The sequence below is a fragment of the Anser anser genome (assembly GCF_964211835.1).
Source record: "Anser anser genome assembly, chromosome: 14".
NCBI lineage: Eukaryota > Metazoa > Chordata > Aves > Anseriformes > Anatidae > Anser > Anser anser.
This window is the reverse complement of record NC_139735.1, coordinates 2,183,243-2,205,912: the sequence shown is the minus strand read 5'-3', so window position 1 is coordinate 2,205,912 and position 22,670 is coordinate 2,183,243. Positions and strand designations below refer to the sequence as shown.

The following is a 22,670-nucleotide window of genomic DNA, read 5'->3' as shown; positions in this document are numbered from 1 at the left end:
AGGATTAATGCCTTCCAGCTCCGCGAGCACGCAGGGAAACGCTCTCCTTCAGCTGTTAAAAAAAAAAAAAGCAAAAAAAAAACCAACAAACAACAAACAAAACAGAAAAATACCAAAAAAACAAATAAAATAAAAAGCCACACTGCAGGGACGCTAACCAGATTAAAACCCGCTAGCAATTAAAACTGAAGCCGACCCCCCCTGACCATCTGCAGCAGCAGCTCCCTCCCCCAGCCGTGCTCCAGCACCCCCCGTCCCCGTGCACACAGGAGACCCTGCTCTCGTGGGGGCTGCAGCGCATTACAAACGGTTGAAATTTGGACATGCTTCAGGGAGGCTGAACCCAGCACGGGCAGGAGCGAGGGCTGGTGGCGCGCAGGGGCCGGGGGGCTCCTCAGGAAGCACCGCTACACCTAGCACACCTCGCAGCTCAGCACCAACCGGCCGAATGAAAACAAGACCTAAAGAACCTCCTCCCGGTAGCCCCCTGGGGTTTCACATGCCCTGCGGGTGCAGATGGCTGGGAGGCGAGCGGCACAGCCCAGCCCAGCCCAGCCCTGCTGCCAGGCGCGGGTCAGCTGCTGCCGCTCGGCTTCCTGCTGCGCCCGCTGGTGCGGGACGGCCCTGCCGGTGCTGTAGGACCCACGAGGCAGGAGCCGGTGGATGCGGTGGCCGGTGGCTCTCTGCAGCTCCCCGTCCCCACCAGCACAGCGCTGCTGCCCCCGGCACGGTGCTGAGAGCTGCTCTGCTACCTACCGCTTGCGACGTCGTGACAAAGCCAAGCATCGCTTTGGGTATTGCTTCCAAAGCGAAAACACAACGGTGGTTTATAACATAGACCGGCTGTGAATTTGCTCGCTACCCTCCTGCCCTCGATTTTCTCCCCCTTTTTTTTTCCCCTCTCAAAAATGAAGCCAACATGGAGCACAGGAACGGGGCTACCCCTAAGGGCTCTGCTGCCAGCGCTGCCCAGCAAAACCCACCACTGTTCGCAGCACCATAAGCTGCTTAAAAATTACTGGCATAAAATAAGATCAAACGTGGCTGCCAGAAAGTGGAGAAAGGTGTTTCCCTAGGCCTGCGTTCAGGGCTTCCTTGCCAGTCTGCGTCTCTGCCACGCAGGTATGAGCCTGCTGCACGCGCAGTGTTATCGGAGTGTGGCACTGGGCTCAGGGACCAGGGGAGCTGCAATATTTATTTCATCAGTCATGTGTCTGCACATCTGACATCCAAAGAGTTTTAAGCCTTTAAGTCAAGTGTTACTAGCTAAATCCATCGCTGCTTTACAAAGTGAAAAGTGTCGCAAAACGACTCATGGCGCAAGGGTGGGCCTGGGGCCGGGCACCGCGCTGATGGCAAACGTGGCGATAGCATCGATTTGTGGAAGCAGCCTAGGCCTTTCAGGGAAAGCAGCTGTGTTTTCCTTTTTCCTTTGAAATTCCATTTTCAAAAAAAAAAAGTTCTCCTTCCAAAGGGGAAAAAAAAAAAAACCAGAACACCTGCAAGGAGTTAAAGCAGCACAGGATTATGTTTTAGAAACACCAACCCACTGCAGTCAGCACCCTTCTTCCCTCCAGCGGAATTTGCTTAAGAGGGTAGAAATCAACACAAGTCTCAGGTTCACCAAAGGACTCGGGCTCCTGACTTCCCCGTGACTTCAGTGGGAACGCAGACGCCTAAAGAGATAATAGTGGCCTAAATGGGTTTGCTGAACCCGTGCCAAAACAACTTTGCATCCAGCCTCTGGTATTTAAATACGCCTTTTTTTCTTACTATAGGCATATTGCTTTGCTTTGAAAGGCTCCTGCACGGTACAGGAAGGCTTTCCTATCGGTACGAGAAGGCTTTCCTCTCGGCGAGGAGGGCTCGGGGCCGTGCCAGCCTGCGGGACCAGCCGGGGGCACCGGCTGCCTGCCCGCCTCCCAGCGCGCTCCGTCAAAAAACAGAATCGCCCAAGTCCGCTGCCCCGGGAAATCCATTTATACAAAATTAAACCGGGTTTAATTTACCTCGCTACGCTATTAAAGAGTAATATTTGTATAGCCATGGAAACCTCTGCACCAAGTGGCAGTTACACACGTGCTCCCAGCGCGGGTTACGCAACGGCCGGGTCATGCGCGGGACCGCATCCTACAACGCTCGGCGAGACGAGACAGCCGACCCTGGGCCCTGGACGGGATGGATGGGACAGCACACGGGACATTACCTCCCTGCCCTGCAGGGCACAGCCCCGTGAACCTCCCTTCGAGGAGGAAAAAGCCAGCACGGTGTTTTCAGACTCATTTTTCCTGCTTTTGACTCTGGACACAATGCCCCCTCCACCACCCCGAGAGCGCTTAGCTGGGAAGGAAAAGAAGGGACAAAGTCCACCGAATGTATCTGGGGGGGGGGGGGGATGATCTGGGGGAAGTTTTGGGAAAACAGCTGGGCAGATGGTGTTATCAGGGGATGGGAATGCAAAGAAATTGCTCGGGGTGAGAAGGGGGAGGAGAGGAAGAAGAGAACCGGGAGGGGGAGCAGAGACGCCCGTGGCTGCTCAGAGTTGCTTAACCCGTCCCAGGCCCCCTGGGCAGAGTCTGCGGCTCTCAAAAAGTCTCGAGCTCCCTCTGCTCTGGTTCTTGGCACAGCTCATCCCATCCCGTTCTTGCTGCGGGCCCACGTGCTCTCTGCCTTGCCTCCTGTCCCTGCCGAACACATCCTGTGCCCTCCCTCCACACTTCCCTGGGGGGAGGTTCTAAAAATAAGAAAAAAAAACACTGTGCCTTCCTCCTGCAACACCACCTATTTCATGGCATCCAGGTAGCATGCAGCACTACAGAAAAATGAGTGAGAACGTTAAGTAAAATGCATCCTGATGGCAATTTTCTTTGTAAAGCATCAGAGGCTTGTCTTGTGTCATGTCTTTAAGAAGTAGCTCGATGCTGGTTGTAAAAGGAGGCACGCTGCCACTCCCATCTGAGAGGAGATGAATCACTTGAAACAGACGGATTTCATTTTATTTCCCTCCCCATTACTTAAACTATGGAAAGAACACACAGTTAAATGCCAGGGATGTGCTTATCTGCATTACTTTGTATATTAACTGCTGAACAGAGACTCTCTGCAGGTACTGATAGCAAGCGATTACAGTAGTGCATTTTGCTGTGTGAAGATGATAGTCCTCCTTCTTAGTAGCTGGTTATCTGAAACTCATTTAGAGCAAAACTTAGAGCGGGGTAAAGGTCTTGTTTTGTTCATACATCAAGAAAATATCAACTAGAGGAGGATTTCCCTAACGTGGGCTTGCAGTTATAGCCCTCTCACTGGGTCTCAGTTTAAGAGGTTGCTGGGAGCTTCATTACCACCTAATGCACACGAAATCTTGGTCACTTGTGCCCTGCTCATGCTCAGCCCTTACGGACACAAGCACTTGACAAAATCTAAAACCACAAACAGAATAGAATGGCTTGCTATCGCCAATACATTTATGGCACTTAACTTTAACAGAAGACATTGGACATCGTACTTTTCTAGAAGGTGTCAAGAACATTTTCCTTTTCAGATAAGAACTCTAAGGGCTAAAAAATCCTGCACTAAGGAGGAGGTCGTTCTAAACCACTTCAGTGCTTTTGAAGAAACAGACGCAAAAGATACAAGACAAACTGCTCACCTGAATTCATTAAGGGCATCAACAATTCTGTTATATGCCAAACTCCGCTGACTGGCATCAGCTGATCTACGACTCATTTTCATAGCCTTGAAAACAATCATTAAACAGATAAGTAACACCAGACATAGTTATAGAAGCACAGAAAATGGAAAACAAAGTCATGTGCTTGACTTTATCTTTCATGGAACCAGTCATGCAAATAATTTTTTCTTAAGTGATAAAATGATGGTACAAGTGCCAACTTTCATATCTGAGGGAAGATAGGTGAGGCACATGCATTTGCAGCCTCTGATTCTTCAGTGCTTTTCATCATTCGAGGCATAAAAGAGGTCAAAGTTTTTATTGCAGTGGTGAAGTAACCACTAAGTATTTCCTAGAAGAAAGATTTGAAGCAAATCTAACCACACGTTTGAAAGTTTCCTACACATCAGAATCAGGGGCTTAAAACAAAAAGGAAAAAAAAAGCATAGGGAAAGTGAGAAGCTGATATTTATTTACTCTGGAATATCCTAGAGATAGGCTCTTATCCTGTAATCCACAATGCTCAGATACAGCTGAAGCAGGGAGGTAAAGGTGGCCTTAAAAGCACCTTTCCCCCATGGCTGATCCTGGGCTTGCTGGGAGCCAACACAGCCTAATGACTGTTGTAGCTTTCAGCAATCCCTGTAGCACAATGCAACATGTTCTGTCCTCACCCCGTGCTTTGCTTTTGCTAGCAATAAGAAACATCAAAGATGTTGTGGAGCAAAGTTCCCTCCTGGTGCAGTTCCAATAGCAGGCAGCAAATTGATCCCTCTTTTGTAAACCAGTAACAAGAGTCAGAAATTAAATCTGAAAGGGCTGAGGGGGAACGTATAGCAACACAAGTGCAAGAATCAAGAGAGACTGTGTTTACCTGTTCTATTGCACTCTTCAGTTTGTTCATGTGACTCTCAAAAAGTGGAAAATGTGAGAAGAAGAATTCATTAAATTTGTTGTTCTCATCTTCATCTCTTGAGAGTGAAAAAATAACTCCAATTGCTATCTTTTTCTTCCTAACAATTCCTGGGCTAGGACCAGAGCTGTCATCTGACAAGTTAAAGCTTTCATCCATGGACCTTGAAGCATGGAAAAAATAGAAAGTTAATGTAATCCACTGTTTAAAGTTGTACCTTGGTTTCCTGTGCAATTAAATTCTAGAACATTTAACTCCAATGAACACCATTTGTTTGCACGTGTTGTCAAAGCAATAACACCCTTCAATAACACCCATTTTGCAATTCTTTAAAAGCAATCATTAATTAATCCTGCAATCACAAAATTTGGAACCAGGTTCAAAGCATTTGTGGGATTAGAATATGGCATCCTAGTTCTCTCTTACCTCTGCCAAGAATTTGAGTAGGATTTTAGGGCTTCTCATCCTCAAAAGTACAGCCTACAGGTTTATGTTTTGCTAAAGGTTTTCCCATTAGTGCAAAACAATGACTGGCATGAAGAAAATGGATACTGAAAAGGTCAGGTACTGAACTGCAGCCTGACTTACACCTTTGTAAGGCCACAGAAAGCAACAGCAAGAACAGGTGTATATATGCAAGAGCAGAATCAAGCTGACAATGGTGGAAAATTATGGGAAGCAACCAGCAGTATCACGCCCAGCTCACCATCGAGGGAAGACCCCATTCTCCAAGCTGGTAGTCTGACTGCGACGCCACCGCCGCTGGTAGCTGCTAGCACAGCTTTTGTTAAATGAAGAGCCCGGAGATGGAAACGGAGTGATAAGCAGACTGCTAAGAGATGCTGCAAGAATAAGAGCAGTAAATAAAAATCTCTCCAGTAGAAAGAATATTTGGAAAATAATACCAGCAACTCAACTATGACCCTGAATATAAACTGGCGTTGCTCATCAAGAGCCTTCTCTTTTGCTTATCAATGCTTCTTATCTAAAAATAACCAGTTTATAACAACATTAACAAGCTATACAAGCACTACAAGGGTGGGACAGTCCTGCAGTTTTATATGATAAGCAACATACAGGCTGCACCTTGCTCATCAACCCCCAGCATTGGGAAATAAATTCTTTGTAGACAGGAGTAACATTAATCACATCTTTTAAAGGCCTTTCCACCCTCAGTGCCCATTATCCTGAATGAGGGCAGGGAGAGGTACTGTGAAGGCAAACTCATCTCTTAGCATTACTATCCTCCTCAATTTGGTAAAGACATAACAAGTGGTGTATAAAAATACTGCAATCTCATTTCAATATTTAATTTGGCTTGTTTATTTGCAGTATGCTTTAATAAACTGCACTGCTGTTCAGATTAGCTCTGTGACGTTCCTAATGGAATACCCTGGATGCCTAAGGTATTTGTCCATACATATTATGTACACATTAATGCTTACATATAACAAAAAACAATGGTCACATTTCAGGAAAGCTATTTGATGACGTCTAGATGTCTCAGTAACAAGATAGATGACTACCTAGTCGATAGTACTTAATATTTTCAGAGTCTATAGGGTTAATACACAGAACTGACATTACCAGATCTCGCTATACCACTGTCTCTGTCCTCATTCTGCTCCCTCCCAGGCATATCCATAGGGTTGCTGTGAACTGTAAAAGAAGGAACACCAATTAGCAGGGGAATATACAGTTCCTTTCTTGTTTGCAGATCTCCGTGTAATTATTGAAACAAAAACATGCTCATTAATTCAGATCAACAGCACTGCACAAGGCCATCACCAAGAAAGGCTGCTTAGCTGAACAAGCCAAAGCACTTATTTGAAAAGCTCATGTGTAATTTTCTGCAGTCCATACACCTACTTCAGTACAAACTGAACCAGGCTCACTTTCACTATTTCTTTACATGGGTATTTTTTGATAAAATTGTAGTCTACCAAAAAGATGTTAGCCACATAGGTAGCATTCAGTGTATAGACCCAAAAAAAAACCCCACAAACCAATATCAACAAGATTTCATTCATATACCGGCCTTCTCAGCTACTATGTATATAATTTTAAAAGGATTTTACAACGATGTCCTGAAGAAAATAAATACTTTGAAATTGTGAGCAGTGTATTGGCTGTTCATCTAAGCCATAAGCTATCCAGATTCACAATCTGCATATACAGAAGATCAAAAGTGTATCAGGCTTAACAGACTTAAACGTGATGTATTTTACAAATATGCCTGTGAAATAGAAGCTACTCAGCCATGGAAATAAGACCCAGACACTAAAAGCAGGAAAAATCCACTTTGTATCAACCTAGGTTACTTTTGGCTTTTACAGTTTGTTTGAAACAAGTCCAGATCAAAATACCTTGACACTATTGTGAAATATCATTTCTAGAAAGATGAAATCCTGTATTAAATCTGTGTAAGTTTTCCAAACAAAACAAAGCAAAAAAGCAACCAAGCAGCCCCAAAGAGGACTATTTAAATACCTGCTGTCCTCAGGATTTAAAGCATGCATCCAAACAGATAAGAGAGCAGAAATCACTCCATTTTGTATTAAAAAAATAATAATCTTATTTCCAGGGCTGCACTACAAATCCACGTTTTGTCACCCCAGCTAGACTAGCCACACAGCACAGCACACAGCACACTGCAAACCTGCAAAGAAAGAGGCGCTCCGGATCAGGCGGAGCGGACCTTGTTCAGAGAATGCCCGCCTAGGGCTGCAAAGCTGTGAAAGACCTACATGGCAAAACGTAAAATACACATGAAAGAATGAGGTTAGTAAAGCAGAACAGTCTGTAGGGAGGGGGCCAGGGCAGGGAGAAGATATAAGCCAACATAAATGCAGACTAACGTACGCAGGAAAATAGGTCTTACGCTTAACAAGAACGTTGAGTCAAGGAGTATGGCTTAGAGTTGAAATGCACAGTACGTATAGAATAAAAATAATAGAGCCAGCTTTACACTGTCTCCCGTATAAGGATGGGCTTCTGTCCATGGGCTTTTATTTATTTTATTTTTCTGTGTTGAAAATGATTAATTTATGCAGGCTCGAAGCCGAACTTGATCACAAACAGGAGATTCATCTCGGAGCACAATGTTTGTTTTAACATCCACACTGGGGGGGTGTCTGAGGAACGCCGTGGCTGAAGGCGATGGGGGAGGAAGGGAGGGAAGGCAGGCATAAATTCGTCTTGGTGGAACCAAGAGAAAATTACAGGCCGAAGTAGCTGTTCTGAGAACAGAGACAGTACATCGGGGTAGTGAAACGACTGTATACAAAATAAAATGTTAGCAGTCCTAGCGGTTTGGATTAAAAGTAACACTGGACCGTATATATACAAGGGGCAGAGTGTATTTACTGTACACAGAGCTGGAAGAAATAAACGGGTAGTTTTAATGAGTTAATTGCCAGCCCCTCTCCCAGATTCGAAGCTCCTGCTCAAAGTTTACTGACTACAGAAAACGCGAAGGCTGCACTCCCACAAAGCTCCCTTCCGTCCTCCTGGGTCTTCACTCCTCATTAGAGGAAAGGCCATGACTAGCTCCCTTTTTTTTTTTTTTTTAAACTAGCCTATCTAAAAAAAGCAGCTTGTAAATAGTTCCCAACCAAAACACATAGAGCCTTCTCCTATCACAGCCTGGCAAGAGTCGGCGAGTCAGGAGCAGCCTCTGGTATTTAGCAGAGTTGTCAGAAACGCTGCAGTTACAGATTAACCTCGGTGCCTGCCTTACCCAAGGCTCCCTCCGCGCCGAAATGGGAACTGTAAACAAACGCTCTCCGACAGCCTGAGAACCGCGCGGCTCCATTACAGACATTTCAGCATCCTCCTCCAGCAGCCCCCTCGTCGCTTCTCGCGGGGTGCCCAGCGGCTGAGCCCCGCGGTGCTCCTCCTGGGAGCACACAGCTGGCACCGAAACCAGCTTCGGTCCGCGCCTGAGCTGCGGGGCCCCGGTTTGAGTTTGCAGTTTATGGCACTCTGGTCATACAACGGACACTTCTGCCAGCACAAACCACAAACAAAACCTTAGAAATGGACGGGTTCCCTTCTGTCATAGATGGGGCACCTCACCCACACCTGCACTAGTGGGAAATCACAACTGAAGTCCGAAAGGAATGCTGAATATTAAAAGAAGAAGAATGCATATATATATATTTTAAACTTTTCTGACTTCATAAATTCAGGAAGCATCTAATAGCTAATAGTTTCTTACACTGGCTTCCTTCATGAACGAACAATTGGGAATGATTTTAATGAGGCATACGAGCTCTTCAGTTTGAAGAGCATTTAAGCTCAGGCTTAGCTTCAATAATTCTACACCGTGCATTGAAGTCAATGGGAAGGAGAGAAGTAGACACTTGCATCCAACAAGAATTAGGGCCATGGAAGAGCCAGAGACCCAGTTAGGGTAACAAAATCAACAAATTCACTCCATACCTCCAACCCTAGAACAGTATATTTTACAGACAGCAATACTCTACGAAGTGTAAAAAGAAGTCCCTTATTCCACCTACCATAAAAGACACTTTGTCTTATTCCACCTACCATAAAAGACACTTTGTTTGGAAAGCGGATCATCTAAACCAAGGGAAAGGGAAGACGTGCTTCCACCTGAGCATTCAAGTACAGTATCTTTACTATCAGCTCTACTGCCTGCATGGGGAAAAGCCAACATCTTCCACTCTGTTATCTAAAGCTTGTGAAGCCTTCACCCACAGCACTTCCATGACGGCTGAGAATCAAAGGTTCCAAATCATTTTTCAAGACTGCTCAGCTTCAAAGATCAGACCAAAAAAAAAAAAAAAACCACCACCATCCATCTAATCTGATCAAAAACTAAAGTGCAACTGTGCAAGGTTAACTTTGTACGGAATATGCAGCCACATGTGCTAAGGTGGCCAGAGTACAGAACAGAATGGAAATTATTAACAAAAACAAAATTGGGGAACTAAGCCAGGAAGAATCAATCCTGCCTCATCTAAGATGTGCTGCTTAGAAGTTCTACAGACTGTTATTTTCCAACATATTTCTCTATGTATTTTCACATACATATGCTTAGCTGCATATATTAATCCACTGTCAGTTCCTTGAATTAATTTATTCTCCTCCCAACCTCATCAACATTATTTTTCTGTAAAGTTCTTAGCTTCCCTGATTTTTTTATTTGATTCTACTTAGAAGACTTTCATATTCTAGAACCTGTGATTACTCAAAGATAATAGGAAATAAAATCATTTTGTAATTACCTATATTCCCAAGAAGTCCATTCATAATCGTACTGTGGTCAGGCTTTAATGTATTGCTGTCTTGATTAATGAACTCAAGACTGTCCTGCAACCTAAAAAATCCAGAAAATAAAACATACAGCAAAACCTGTGATTTGTGTTTCAGTTTAATACAGCGTCACTTCATTATGGCTCAAATGGAACAGACAAGGTAAGAATGCAGACTTACACTAGAACAAGCCACATTCTGGGGTGGGTCAATTAACACACAGAAAGCAAAATATCAAACAGTCCAAAGCCTGATGTTTTTGTAACATCTTTGTCTTCATCTTGGACTGAATTCCCCAACTCCACTGTTCTGTTCTCATCCCGTCTCCTCTGTGCCTCACAATAGCAAGCTCCAAGGGAATGGCTCATTCATTCGCTTAAAGCAAACTGAGGTGAAGACAACCACAAGGGAAAGGTGAGGAGACCAGTGGCAGGATATAACAGATGGCTATTTTTCCAAAAAAGGTCTTCCATGTTTTTTTACATTCATCTGGTCATAAGCAATAGATAGGATTTCTAACGGACTCACGTATTCAGACTTCCATAGATGCTGCTTCCAGTGCGAGCTGTGAAAACTTTGCTGAGCATGAGCTGAGGAGGTGAGCTAGAGGTCAAAACGGAAGATGTCAGTCAGAAGCAGTGCCAAGACAGGCTTTTCATTTCCATTTCACAACCCTCCAGATTTTATAGACCTAAACACAACTTAACAACCTTTTGTGTCCAAAGTGACATCAGAATAGCTTTAAAGCAAACCAGAAATTCCTTTTGCTCTACACTTGCAGCATTCAGTTCGTTCTAAATTAGCACTGAGGATTAAATCTTCTGAAATGACCAGCAGGAAAAAAATGAAACTTACCGGATCTGGTGAATTTTCAATGTGGAGCCCTTATAGCTCATGGCCACAGAGCCAAACATCATCTCTCCGAGCATGTTAGCATCTGAAGAGCACCGAGAACCCTGAAAAAAAAAATCCACTTTTTTTTAGGCATTTTAGAAGCACATTTCCATTTAAGGCAACATAAACTGAAGTAAAATAGGCCTTATGTAAACGATGAACACGCAAAATCTCTCTCTAACACTGTCGAACACATTAAGTTGAACAGTTCAGTAAAGACAAAGCTAGAACAGAAAGTGATCTTCAAATGGGCTGTGCAGTAAACCACTAAAATCATCCAACACACCTACCCAATCCAGGGCAGCGGGGCAGATTCAAGCTGCATTGAGTCAGGGGACTAAGAAGCTTAAAGGATGTGATTACACACGTGGATGACACAGAACCAGTAAGCCTAAACCTCGTAACTGGGGGACAAGAGGCGGCACAAGTTCACCGGTGATCTTACGCAGACTGCCCACTCAGTAACTCAGCCATGGATGGTGTTTTGTGCTTGAAACATCTTTCTCTCATGGTTCCTGGTACCTTCTCCTGCAATGGTACCAGGGAAGAGCTGCAGCTCTCCGAGCTACATGCCGTGCTCGAGATGAGCATTTCCTGCTAGCTGGCTGGCCAGAGCCTGCTGTAAGGCACGCTGGCCGACTACAAAGGAGGAACGCCACCGCACAGGATCACAGGCTAGATCAAACGCCGCAGACAAAACCCTAAAATTACAATGTTACTCAGGGCAATCAACTGCAGATGACTGCTCAGATGACAGTCATCTTATTTGTATGCTGTCAATGCCTGAGATTACCGTCTCTTTATCCAGGGCTGTTTCTTCTCTAGGCTAGCAGCATGCTAGCACTGGCTCTCCATTTGTGCCTTGCCCTTGTTAATTCAAAATATTGTGGTCACGCACTCACAGAGCTCAGGCAGCTCATAGACGAGATACTTTGGTACTATGCAAGAGAGCTCTGAGGTGTGTGATAACTCAGAACACTTCCTCAGAGCAATCTTTCCAAAAAATGTTCTTAAAACCAGCCATGGAAATAACTTTGTTCTTGGAAAATGCTAGGTGACGTATCTCCGTACCCCTTATCAAAGCTCTGAACGCGCGGGATCCTCACTTGGATTCCTAAATAGGCTTGGAATATATCTCGATGTTTGCCCAGCGTCAGACAGTGAGCTCATAGCACAATCAAGGACAGGGTGTCCACACCACGGATTCCTACCAGGAATAAGGAGTGATATGGAGGTGACCACTCAATGCTAGCCCGCAGAACAAGGGCAAGAACAAGGAAATGCTAATCGACCAAAAGGCAGCACACTTGTAACGCTCCCTAATTTCCAGCTCATCTCAAGCACTCTCAATTAAGATGACAGTCCTTTAACAGACATACTATTAACCTCTGAAGTCTGCTATCACTGCAAGAAAGATAGGGGAGACCTGAAAGGAGCAATCAGAGTTATAAAAATGAGGATGTAATTGCAAGGTTTGCTCGTGTTCATATGACAAGGCAAAATCTGATTGTTAGCTGAGTCACACAGAAATTTCCACCCTTACTTTCCAAGATGCCTTACTGCCTAACTGTCTAGGTGCACTGTAGGCAGTACTGGAAAAACTAGACTTGAATAAGTCTACCCCAACCCAGAAGCTCCGGGGAAGTACAAGAATGAACGTTAATGGCTCTGGGAAATGATGGGTCTATCAGCATCACGAAACCTCGACGCGAGGAAACTACCAGTTATTACAGCCAAATATTCTGATTGCTATTTTTTAAATCTGTTGCAGATCTCTAATTGAAGGGCTTGTTCTGAATAAATGTCACGCCCTTGATGGGTCAGTTTTGGTTTCTACTTTCTGCTAGTGTGAAAAATCTATTTCTACAGCTGAGGAAAGAAATGCTTGAAAGTAAATTATTGATTTTCCTTGTCAAGAAACCAAATTAAAAAAAGCAAGTGAAAATCTGCTGCTTTCAAATTTAATTATAGGGGTTTCCCTTCCCTCCGAAAGACAGAGGCAAGCAATGCTGAAGGCAAAGAGCGTGGTAAGATGCACCCATGGTCTCTTTCTGTCTGGCATTTCATCTACACTTCATGGCAACTATTAAGCTATGCATAACAGAAGACGCACATCTTTAATGCACTCAGGATGGAAACACCGCTCCAGCTCAAATCCTTGCCTTTAGATCTGCAAAATAAAGGTCACTTGAGACCAAAGTAGAGTGCAATCAGCTGAGGAAAGAGGTTAAATATTAAAAACTCAAATGAAAAATAGCCAAGGAGCATCTGGTAAAAAAGGGCAGAACCTCCAGCATTGACAGCTTGAACACAAACCAATTCCCTAGGTCGTATTTACGAGCTCACATTAAAAAAGATCATAAAACACCAGTAAGTGTTTGTTACTGCACATTAGCATATTGGAGGTAGTAACATTTGCATTATTTGGAAATTACTTTTCTTAATATAACACCTCAAGCATTTACTATTCCATTTGCTGTGCATATTGTCCTATTAATAGCTAAGTACATATATAAATTAAATATGCAATACAGAGATAAATCTCAAATGCTGTGATCAACAATTCTGGAAGACTTTCAGTCCAGAAGTAACGCTAACGTAATAATGTCCAAAACCTTAGATTTCACCTTCTGAAGAACTATCAGAATTGCCCATCCCTTGTCAAAGTGTACCAAAACAAGGAAACGAAGAACTACGTAAACATCCTATTAACATTGTATTACTTGGACTTCCATTTTATACCATTAAAAAAAGCAACAGAAGAACTTATAAATACTGCAAACCCATTAAGTAGCTTCCGAGGGTACAAAATAGAGTAGTTAGAAGACAGGAAATACCAGGCTGACGGACGCCTGGACAAACTTACTAGGGCCCTTTCATATACATGATAAATTACGATACAGATTTTATCATGCAGTAAAGAACTCTTGTATTTATGGACCTCTGCTCGCTTGCTGAGGAGGCCTGGAAGGAGTACTGGCAACGCAGTAAATAATTTACAGCAAATACTCTGTGGAAGACCAATTTAAGCTGGAAGATTCTCGCACGCTTTCCGAGCCAGACACACGGCCACACATCAGTTCACTTCGGTAAGATTCTGACTGGGAGATATGCATGAGGAAGTGAGGACTTAAAAGGGAAAACTTTCCGCAACTTTAAAATATGCTGCCGTGCTAACCACTAAAATTAATTTCCTTTAATAACGTTGAACGTTGTTTGTAGAGAGGCTGCCCAGCAGGAGAGAGGATTTCTGGCTAGTGGGGGGACGTCACTTCTCTTGGTCGCACAATGCACGAAGGAGGTCGCCCCGTGCTGGAAGGAAGCTGCAGACAGAAACGTCTCTTCCTTCCATGACCGCGGCTAAATGCCCTTCCAGGAAGGGAGGAATGGAAAACAGACCTTCAGCCACCTTTTGAAACTGTAGAAAAGAATGTGATGTGAAAGAGAAAACAAGAAAAATCTGCAGCTCGCCAAACATAGCGAGAGCTAGCACGACAGTGGGAAAGTCAGCACCGAAAGCTTCTTCACTTCTATCTACAGTAGATGAAGACATCAGTAGTACTGTACTTCAGCATACGTCGTGGAGATAGCAGCTTCCCTCAAACACACAATTACTTCATTACAAAGAGTGGAAGGGCTCAGTTCTATTTTAGGATGGCTTAATATAAAACACTTGTGATCCATGGAAGGGGAGATGACAGAAATATATCCGTGTCAGATGACTCTAGCTACTCCCAGAGCCAAAATCTCTTATGTAAAATGTAACTCAAGTGTGCTGAAACCCTCGTTATAAAGCTGTTACACAGACAATCCCTTCACACAGCATATTTCTGTGTTGCTTCCCTGGCATTTAGCTATCAAGTAAAATAAACTACCCCACTGATACCCAGATGGGATATTTGTGCCAAGTCTGATCACACTGACTGTTATCACCTAGGTCATAACAAAGAACAAACGTCACGGAGAAGCTTCTGCTATTGAAGAACGGTCCTCAGAGACCCAGCTGATTGGTTTTAAACTTATTCAAACCCAAGGCTATAGAATTAAATAAGAATCAGCCAGAACCAAGTCCAAGTTTGACTAGAAATTGCTCTCCCCAGCCAGCATTTAATTTCAAGCATTTAAAAACATTCGGTACCTCACCTGTTGTATGTATTTGACATAGTTAGACAAAAAAAAAAAAAAAAAAAAAAGGAAGGGAACTCACCTGATATTTTGGGCATTGTTCTTTTGCATCAGAGAATGAGGAGGACGAATTGATTGAACTATCCAAGGAAGAAGAGCTATCTCCTCCGGGCTTCAGTTGGCAACACTTCCCAAAAACCCGCACCTGAGCATCGCTGCAGAGTTTCTGAAACACACAACATATGTGCCACACTGAGACCCCCAGCCACAAAATCACTGATTAGTGCAATGTTTATTGCACTTACCTGTCTGGGTAAGACATTTAACAGCAGAATGGTTTATGCACCAAGAAAACAGTTAACAAAGTATTTATTAGCATCTCTCGCAGCCTGGCTGTAGGAAAGAGAGCTGAGCTGGTTTACTTCCAGTTAGCCAGGAGCCAGCACATCACTCCAACCCCATTTTCCTAAGCCGATGTCCCTCTCTGAAGCTTTACCCATCTCTTTTTCAGGCCCAGGATTAGGGGAAAGGAGGGCACCAAAGTGCTCAGAGGACGGCAACAATAGGCTCCACCTGTTGCACCCCACTGCCTGTGCCCACTGGGGCAGAGGTGCCAGCGGTGTGACGTGCGCGGCCCGCACCGCGACGATGCCAGCCAGACCACGCCACGACACAGCTCCCGATGTACAGAAAAACGCCCAGACTGGGAACGGTCGAGCCAGAGCAACACAGAATTCAGGAGAGATTCGTGTGACAGGGCTAAGTGGGAAGAAAAGGCGTTACTTTACGGATCTCTTCCTTGCTGTGTCCACGTCCCCGTGTCTTTCAGAGCAGTGGCACGGAGGAGACCCGTTCCCTTCCTTTTGTTTTCAGTATGAGTGCTCTGTGAGGCTGAACACGACAGAGCTGAAAACCACAGCTGGTGTTACAGAGAAGCCAGAGGAGTTCCACAAAATGATGGAGAAATGGTCCAAGGGGTGATTTCTGATGCGTGATTCAGACAGAAAGCACAGCAAAAAAGGGAGCTAGAAGGGCTCGGATGGAGCTGGAACTGAAACGTGGGATCATCCGGGTGTAGGAGTGTGACCCTACACACAAAACTTTATCAATACTGGCACTGGAGATGCTCCGCCAATGTTTTGTTCGAGATTCAAAAACCTTTATGATTTCACCTGCGAATCCCAGCAGCCCGAGCAGAATCAGCCCACGTTAATGCCATTTACAGCAGTATTAGGCAGCCCTCTGCACCCAGAGATCCCAAAGGACTGTTCGTATACTCATTAAACTTGGAAACACCCACGCAAGGTTGACATTATTTACATTTGCTAGTGTGCAGCACTGAGAGACAGAAATAGTCCACACCGCTTAAAATTACATAGTAACTCTGCCCTGAGACTTTCTCAATTAACATTTCCGATACAATCTCCCAACCAGTAAGAGCACGCTGGAAGCAAAGAACACCGCAAGCAAGGTTCAAAGGATTGACGGAAACACCGACGTGCCATTATGGGGCATAGCTTCATCTCCAGGCTCACAAGTTTTCATCACGAGCTCCCACTTCAGGCAAAAACATAAGCATGTCTCAGTCTTTAATAGCTAGAAAATAAGGGCAGAATAGGGAAAGTGTGAAATACCCAGCTCATAAGGGTGTTAGCTTCGTGTCTCTGCTCCACAATCGGCCACACGTGTACAAGAAGAAGACTGCCCTGACTGCTGGGGAGGGCTGGCAGATTTTGATCAGGGACAGGATGAGGATCCCACAAGTCCAGCCCAGGCTGTGCAGGTTACTGCTCTGTCCGTTTGTCTTTTCCCCTTCTGCGTGGAACACCTTAGACACCAGGTGGCTTTTACTTGGCCCTAACCATGGGAAGATTTAGGCAAAGCAGTGGAAAATGTCCGGGATTATCGAGCTCCGCACTGCACTGCTGCTCCAATTATAGAGCTGCTGCCGCAGAGAGCCTGGAGGAGAAATGTGCAGACAGATCAGCAGATCGGTGGCCGAGGGGAAGGAAGCGTCCACCAGCCACCGAGTTCTGTGTTTTACTGCCACATACACCCCCCACGGTAGTACCATCTCATTACGACACGCTGCGAGTACGTTGAATTCCTGCAATATGCGGATTTGCTAATGGCAAGTATCTGTGGCTGGAGCACAGTGCACAATGGCTGGAACATGTGAATGATAATCATATGACTGCAGTAGGAACTCGTGAACTAGAATTGCATTTTATCTCTGACACAAACAACAATGTCCTAGGCTAGGCAAGCATCATGTGATAAAACCACATAAGATCCACAGGGTTACAGAAGCTTTTGCAGGCAAACCACATTTCAGCTTGCATTTTCCATCAGATGTTGAAAGTTCCCTCTAAAAAGCTCCTATTGTGAGTGAGCTTCCTTGAGACTGTGAAGCCAGTAAGTGCATTTCTACAAGTGACAAATGTTCTGTGCACTACAAGAACAGGCTTAGTTTGCAAATTACTGACATTTAACTGATTTCTTTTCCTTTCCACTGCATTTTTCTGCACAGCAGCTTTCCCCAGATCCACTGGGGAGTCTGGTATCTTGAGGTAACAGCTGCCTAATCTAAATAGGAACCAGGAGAATAGTCACTTGGTATCTGCAGTGGTATTTATTGAACCAAGACTCCTGTGAGGAGTCTGTAAAGGTCAGGATCTATCAGATACTTAACTTTATGGAACCTCTCAAACAGTAAACCCCTCCTAAAATGCAAACCACTGGCAAACTTTGGTTGTTGTGCTGTTAAAAACTTACCATGTGCTCAAGAATAACCTGTTGGACAGTGAGATCAAGCACCTGCACTGCCCCTCTCCTCCACTGGCACTGACTCCAAAGGTCAATGCAACTTTAGGTGCAACCAATCTCAGGCTAGTACGCAACAAAGGAGTGGGGTTACTTGCATTCCAGCATAGTATCTGAAACATATTCAAGCCAGGTTTCCAAAAATAAAGCAGCAACCAAATTATTGAAGAACTGTATAAGGAAAAATTTCAAAACTCTGGATTTTCTTTCCAAATATATAGTTGCAGCAAAGCAGCTCTCTAGGCACAGTGCTGCTGGAGTGCTCCGAAATGCACATTTTGCTGGAGAGCAGCACATCTGCTGGAAGGATGCTGCGGGCAGCTGCCGCTCCCGGCTGCCACGCTGCCTTCCCCGCTGCGGCCGCGCTCTTTGTTCCTTCTCTGCCAACTCTCTGCAGATACCGACAGCTCCAAAGACTTCCCGACAGGCACAGTTCTTACATTAGAGGTCATAATTTGCTGAGAGTCTTGGAGACCTACCAGGTAGTACTGAAGGTAGCGTACAGCGAACTGCCTTTATAGTAAGGCAGGGTACGGAATAGGTTTCTTCCACGGTTCTGCTTCTGGAATCTCTTTTCTGCACCTCTATCAGCAAAGACCTTTAACTCCTTGCCACCGTGTCTATAAATTCCCCAGTGAGTGGAAATAACATGCATGGTGCTGTGCACAGGAGGAGGAGGCAGAGGAATTTCCACCGAGCAAGTTCTGGTTTGGGGATAATAAGACAGTGAAAAGGAGCCTGGTGCACTGAACTAAAACCAGGCTGCATGCATGTGTGTTAGGGGCTGTGAGTGACAGAAGGAAAGAGAAATGTCATCGTATGTTTTACACTCCTCTACCTCTCTGCAACAACCGGTGCTCAAATACCACTGTGGTGGTGGCGACAGAGAAATCCATGTATTCAAATAAAGCCACCATTCTTCGGGAACTCTGTACCCCATTTCTAGAGCACATTACTCAGCAAAGGGAACTTCACAAAGCTGAAAAATTACTCCAAAATTGATAAGTTAACTCCTTTGCTTTATTTTTTTGGTCTAAATGTGTAGTTAAATGTGTGCTTCTGTCTAGGACAAGAGAGTAGCCTGAACAGGCGCTCATTCTTTCCCTTTGAGTCCTGCTGTAAAAATCCAGGTATCTTTCTTAAAGGCAGCTCTCAAGCGCTGCTTTCTCACTATTTCCAGAGCTGCCAAGTTCCTCTATTTGTCACCGGTGAGTGAAAGAAGTAGAAGGACAAGCTGCTGCTCCCCCACTGGTGTTCTGTTTCTGTGCAGAGAACAGGCAGAGCTAAGGTGGCAGGGCTCCGTCTCCGCTGCTTACAGCTGGGGGCTTTGTCTGCTGGCCCTGACTCGCTGGAAACCTGTCCACAGGGAGCGAGATAGAGACCGGAGTCTTGATTTCACACAACTCACCTAAAAGCAAAGGGCTGGCTATCCGATTACTAATCCCTCAAAGCAATTTACTGCTCACCATTTATCCAGCACTGGAGTGTATTAGAACACGTGGCTAATCCCCGCTTGTTTAAAACAGCATGCCATTTTTCTGCTTTGGGATAAATGTGACATTTGGAGTGAAAGAAATTGCCGCAGTAGGAGATCAAATATCATATGACCTTTCAGTTATATTATCCCAAAGATAAAGACAACTAAGTTACATGGCAAAACGAACTTTTTGCTCTCCAAATCCAAACCCACTCTTTTTTTTACGGTTGTACCTCCAGATCTCAAAGCGTGCACCCCTGGCCCTCTCTCTCGCTCTCTCACTTTCACTTCTTCCAAACAAACAGCTTCTGAAAATCGTCTTCTGTCGCTGCATCCTGGAAACAAGCCACGGCCCTTTTCCGATTCATTGTCTTTCCCCCTTCCCAGCCAAACCACTCCAGCTCTGGATGTGAACTCAGCACAGTGCACAGCTTGCCTCTTGCTTTCTTTTCTCCCTCCTCTTCCCCTTCCTCATGGTCCCTCTGAACCCCTTCTTCCACACTTTCCTCTAGGCTGATCTTTAGACATAGGAGATCTTTCAGCTCCTTACATGTCAACCGGCACCTCTCTTCAGTCAGATCCCTGGCAGTAAAGCCACCTTGTTTTGTGGACAACACAAAAGGAAAACAAGCAGTTACACCGGACAGCTAGAAACCAACCCCGTCCTCAAACTCATTCAGTTTAAGGAAAACACCAAGGCAAGGCTCCCCTCCCAGCTTCATTGTTTACTCCGCACCTCTCCCGTGCGGACCATTCCTGGGGCATCCTTATCCCGTCTGAGTGGCAGCCCTTTGTTTCAGCTGTCTTTGCACCATTTCTATGACATGACCCGTGCACGCAGCAGCAGCAGCGCAGCGAAGTACGCTAACAGCCTTCGCAAGGGTTCGCGTGAGCAGTGGTTGGCTTCTTGGTTGAGAAGCCAAGCACTCAGGCAAGGGCCAGGAAACGCAGGGTGAGGGCTGAAAGCTCAGCACTGGCTGGGCCACCTGGTGCCTGCACCCCAAAGGAGTTGGCTGTCACGCTCGGCCTGAAATTCGGCCCTCGGAGTACCTGTGTTCACGCCTGCCATGGGCCTGAAAGCTGAGCACGGCCCAAGAGGGACGCACGTGTGCAGGGAGGTCTGGGCCGGCCCTTGCACGGACACGGGGAAGCGAGCAGGGAGGCGAGACGGGCGAGGGGGTACGTGTGAGCAGGAGGCAGGCGGGGACACGTCACAGGAAAAAGAACAGACAAACAGAAGTGAGTCTCCCAGCAGAGACCAGTCACAGGCCGCAGTACTGTCACCTGCGAACCAAGTAATGCAGTCTCCTTAGGAACCAGACACTTGGCAGCACGAGGAACAGACACGGCCGCAGTTCCCTAGCGGAGGATTTGGAACAAACCCACCGGCTTGCAGCAGAGGTGCATCCCCATCCAGCGAGGCAGCCCCGGGGACGTGGATGTCTGGGTGGGGACCACGGCTGTGAGCAAGGGCGGCAGCAGCGCTCACTTCTCCTGTCACATGCTGCCCTCGTACACTCAGCGTGCAAACGCCTGTGCTGAGACATCTGCTCATGATCTAGTGTCACAGGGCTGAAAAAGGCTGTCGATCTCTTACGGGATCCCCTGACAAAGCTAAAACAGGAGGGTTAGCTAATTTTCGGTTGTTTGTGAGGAAAGACGCAGCTGTCCAGGCGCTGCAGCAGGTATCTGCTTGCAGAGCCCGGCTCATCATTGGCCATCCCCTGAAAAGTGGGGGAAGAACCTCTTGTGCTTCGTACCAAAAAAGGTGTGGGGCTCTCAGAGGGGAATCTGCCTCCCTCCACATGCCAAGTGCCCACAGCTGCCGAGCGCGGCTCCGTCTGGGTGGAAATGCCTGGCACAGCCCTGGGCCAACATTCCCGGTGCCGAGTCACCAGGCGGCTTCGCAGTTTTGCTCGTCAAGCTTAACTCTATCGGGACCCAGGGAAAACATCACGTCTCTGCAGCGTGCGGCAGAGCACGGGCACCTGTTGTATCAGCGTCCCCGAAATGAGAAGAGTGCTTAACGAGCCCACTGGGAAGCAGGGTTATTTACTTGTCATTCTCTCTCCAGTCCTGAAGTCCTGGAAAGAGATGTATTTTACTGCTGCTACAGAGATTCTAAAATTAAAACTCCAGCAAATTTGCAATCTTCTAGTGTTAGTGTTGGGGAGAATCGAATGGATGTTCTATTAATGTTTCTCAGGTGATGGATCATACGGTATAATTAAATATTATTAAATGTACTTACATTATCAAGTAATCTATGTATACTGGAAACCTAGGGAGTACATTGAACATTTAAAGGAATCGTTGAAGGGGAACCCTGGGAGGGAATAGGTACAACCTGACCTTGGATAAGGGCCTGGAGATGATGAAATGAGTTGAAGCAGAACCAAGGAGCGGAGGGAGCATGCGTCGAGTGAGAAAGGTGAAAGAGTTTAGCGGAGAGGAAGACTCCTTACTTCATCTGGACGACCACCTGGACGACCACCAGAGTGCGCCACGCATGTGCAAAGGGGAGGGGAGCTAATTAGAATGAAAAGCGAGGCTGATGTTGCAACCTGTAATGAATATGTATACCTGACGCAATATTGTATGTATAAATAACGGCTGGGAAGTAACGGGACTTGAAGCCAGATTTGGGCACCTGCCCCGGCTTCCAGCGCTGAATAAAGCACCTTCATATAATCACTTGGTGGTTATGTGGTTGCTACGCTAACATTTTGGCGACCCAGATGGGACAGCGTGGGCACTGCTGAGGCGGATCGTGTCTCGGTTTCGCTCCAGCCGGCACCGAGGGATTCTCGGGGAGCAGTCGACCACGACCGACCTCCGCTGCTCACGACGTACCACTGGAGTGGTAAGCAAAGGTGCTTTCAACTTTGGGTATTCGGTACCGATTTGGTTGGGAAAGCCTGCCGGTCAGACGCGGCGAAAGCCACGCTCGGTTGGGCAGGGAGCTCCCGGGGTAAGCCTAGGCGCCGTCCGTTAGACAGAGCGAAAGCTCTGCAGGTTCGGCATTGGTAACTGTATTGGTTTGTGCTGAAGGGTCAGCACCAGGTATTATTGGTATGTAGAAAGCGTGCTGCTGCTGCTCCGGCAGCTTTTTAGCGAAAAGCACGCTGCTGCTCCGGCAGCTTTTGGGAAAGCACACTGCTGCTCCGGCAGCTTCTGGAAAGTGTGCTGTTGCTGCTCCGGCAGCTTTCGGGAGAGTGTGTTGCTGCAGCTTTCGGGAGAGTGTGTTGTTGCTCCAGCAGCTTTCGGGAGAGTGTGTTGCTGCAGCTTTCGGGAGAGTGTGTTGTTGCTCCAGCAGCTTTCGGGAGAGTGTGTTGCTGCAGCTTTCGGGAGAGTGTGTTGTTGCTCCAGCAGCTTTCGGGAGAGTGTGTTGCTGCAGCTTTCGGGAAAGTGTGTTGTTGCTCCGGTAGCTTTCGGGAAAGTGTGCTGTTGCTGCTCCGGCAGCTTTCGGGAGAGTGTGTTGCTGCTCC

General features: G+C 46.0%; 1 protein-coding gene across 5 annotated transcripts in view; it reads right to left on the bottom strand.

The window, feature by feature from the left end:
• The window catches only part of FNIP1 (folliculin interacting protein 1), a 73,459-nt gene that overhangs the window by 13,188 nt on the left and 37,601 nt on the right, over positions 1 to 22,670 (bottom strand). For 3 of the 5 annotated variants that reach the window (XM_083799234.1, XM_083799232.1, XM_083799236.1), the window contains exons 3-11: positions 14,965 to 15,108; positions 10,719 to 10,819; positions 10,392 to 10,466; positions 9,836 to 9,927; positions 7,243 to 7,326; positions 6,171 to 6,242; positions 5,290 to 5,425; positions 4,545 to 4,746; positions 3,650 to 3,735 (exon numbers count right to left, since the gene is read on the bottom strand). In XM_083799234.1, the coding sequence (XP_083655360.1) occupies positions 3,650 to 3,735; positions 4,545 to 4,746; positions 5,290 to 5,425; positions 6,171 to 6,242; positions 7,243 to 7,326; positions 9,836 to 9,927; positions 10,392 to 10,466; positions 10,719 to 10,819; positions 14,965 to 15,108 (992 nt within the window). The remainder of the gene's footprint in view (positions 1 to 3,649; positions 3,736 to 4,544; positions 4,747 to 5,289; positions 5,426 to 6,170; positions 6,243 to 7,242; positions 7,327 to 9,835; positions 9,928 to 10,391; positions 10,467 to 10,718; positions 10,820 to 14,964; positions 15,109 to 22,670) is intronic. The other 2 variants (XM_083799235.1, XM_083799233.1) reach the window with 1 other exon arrangement.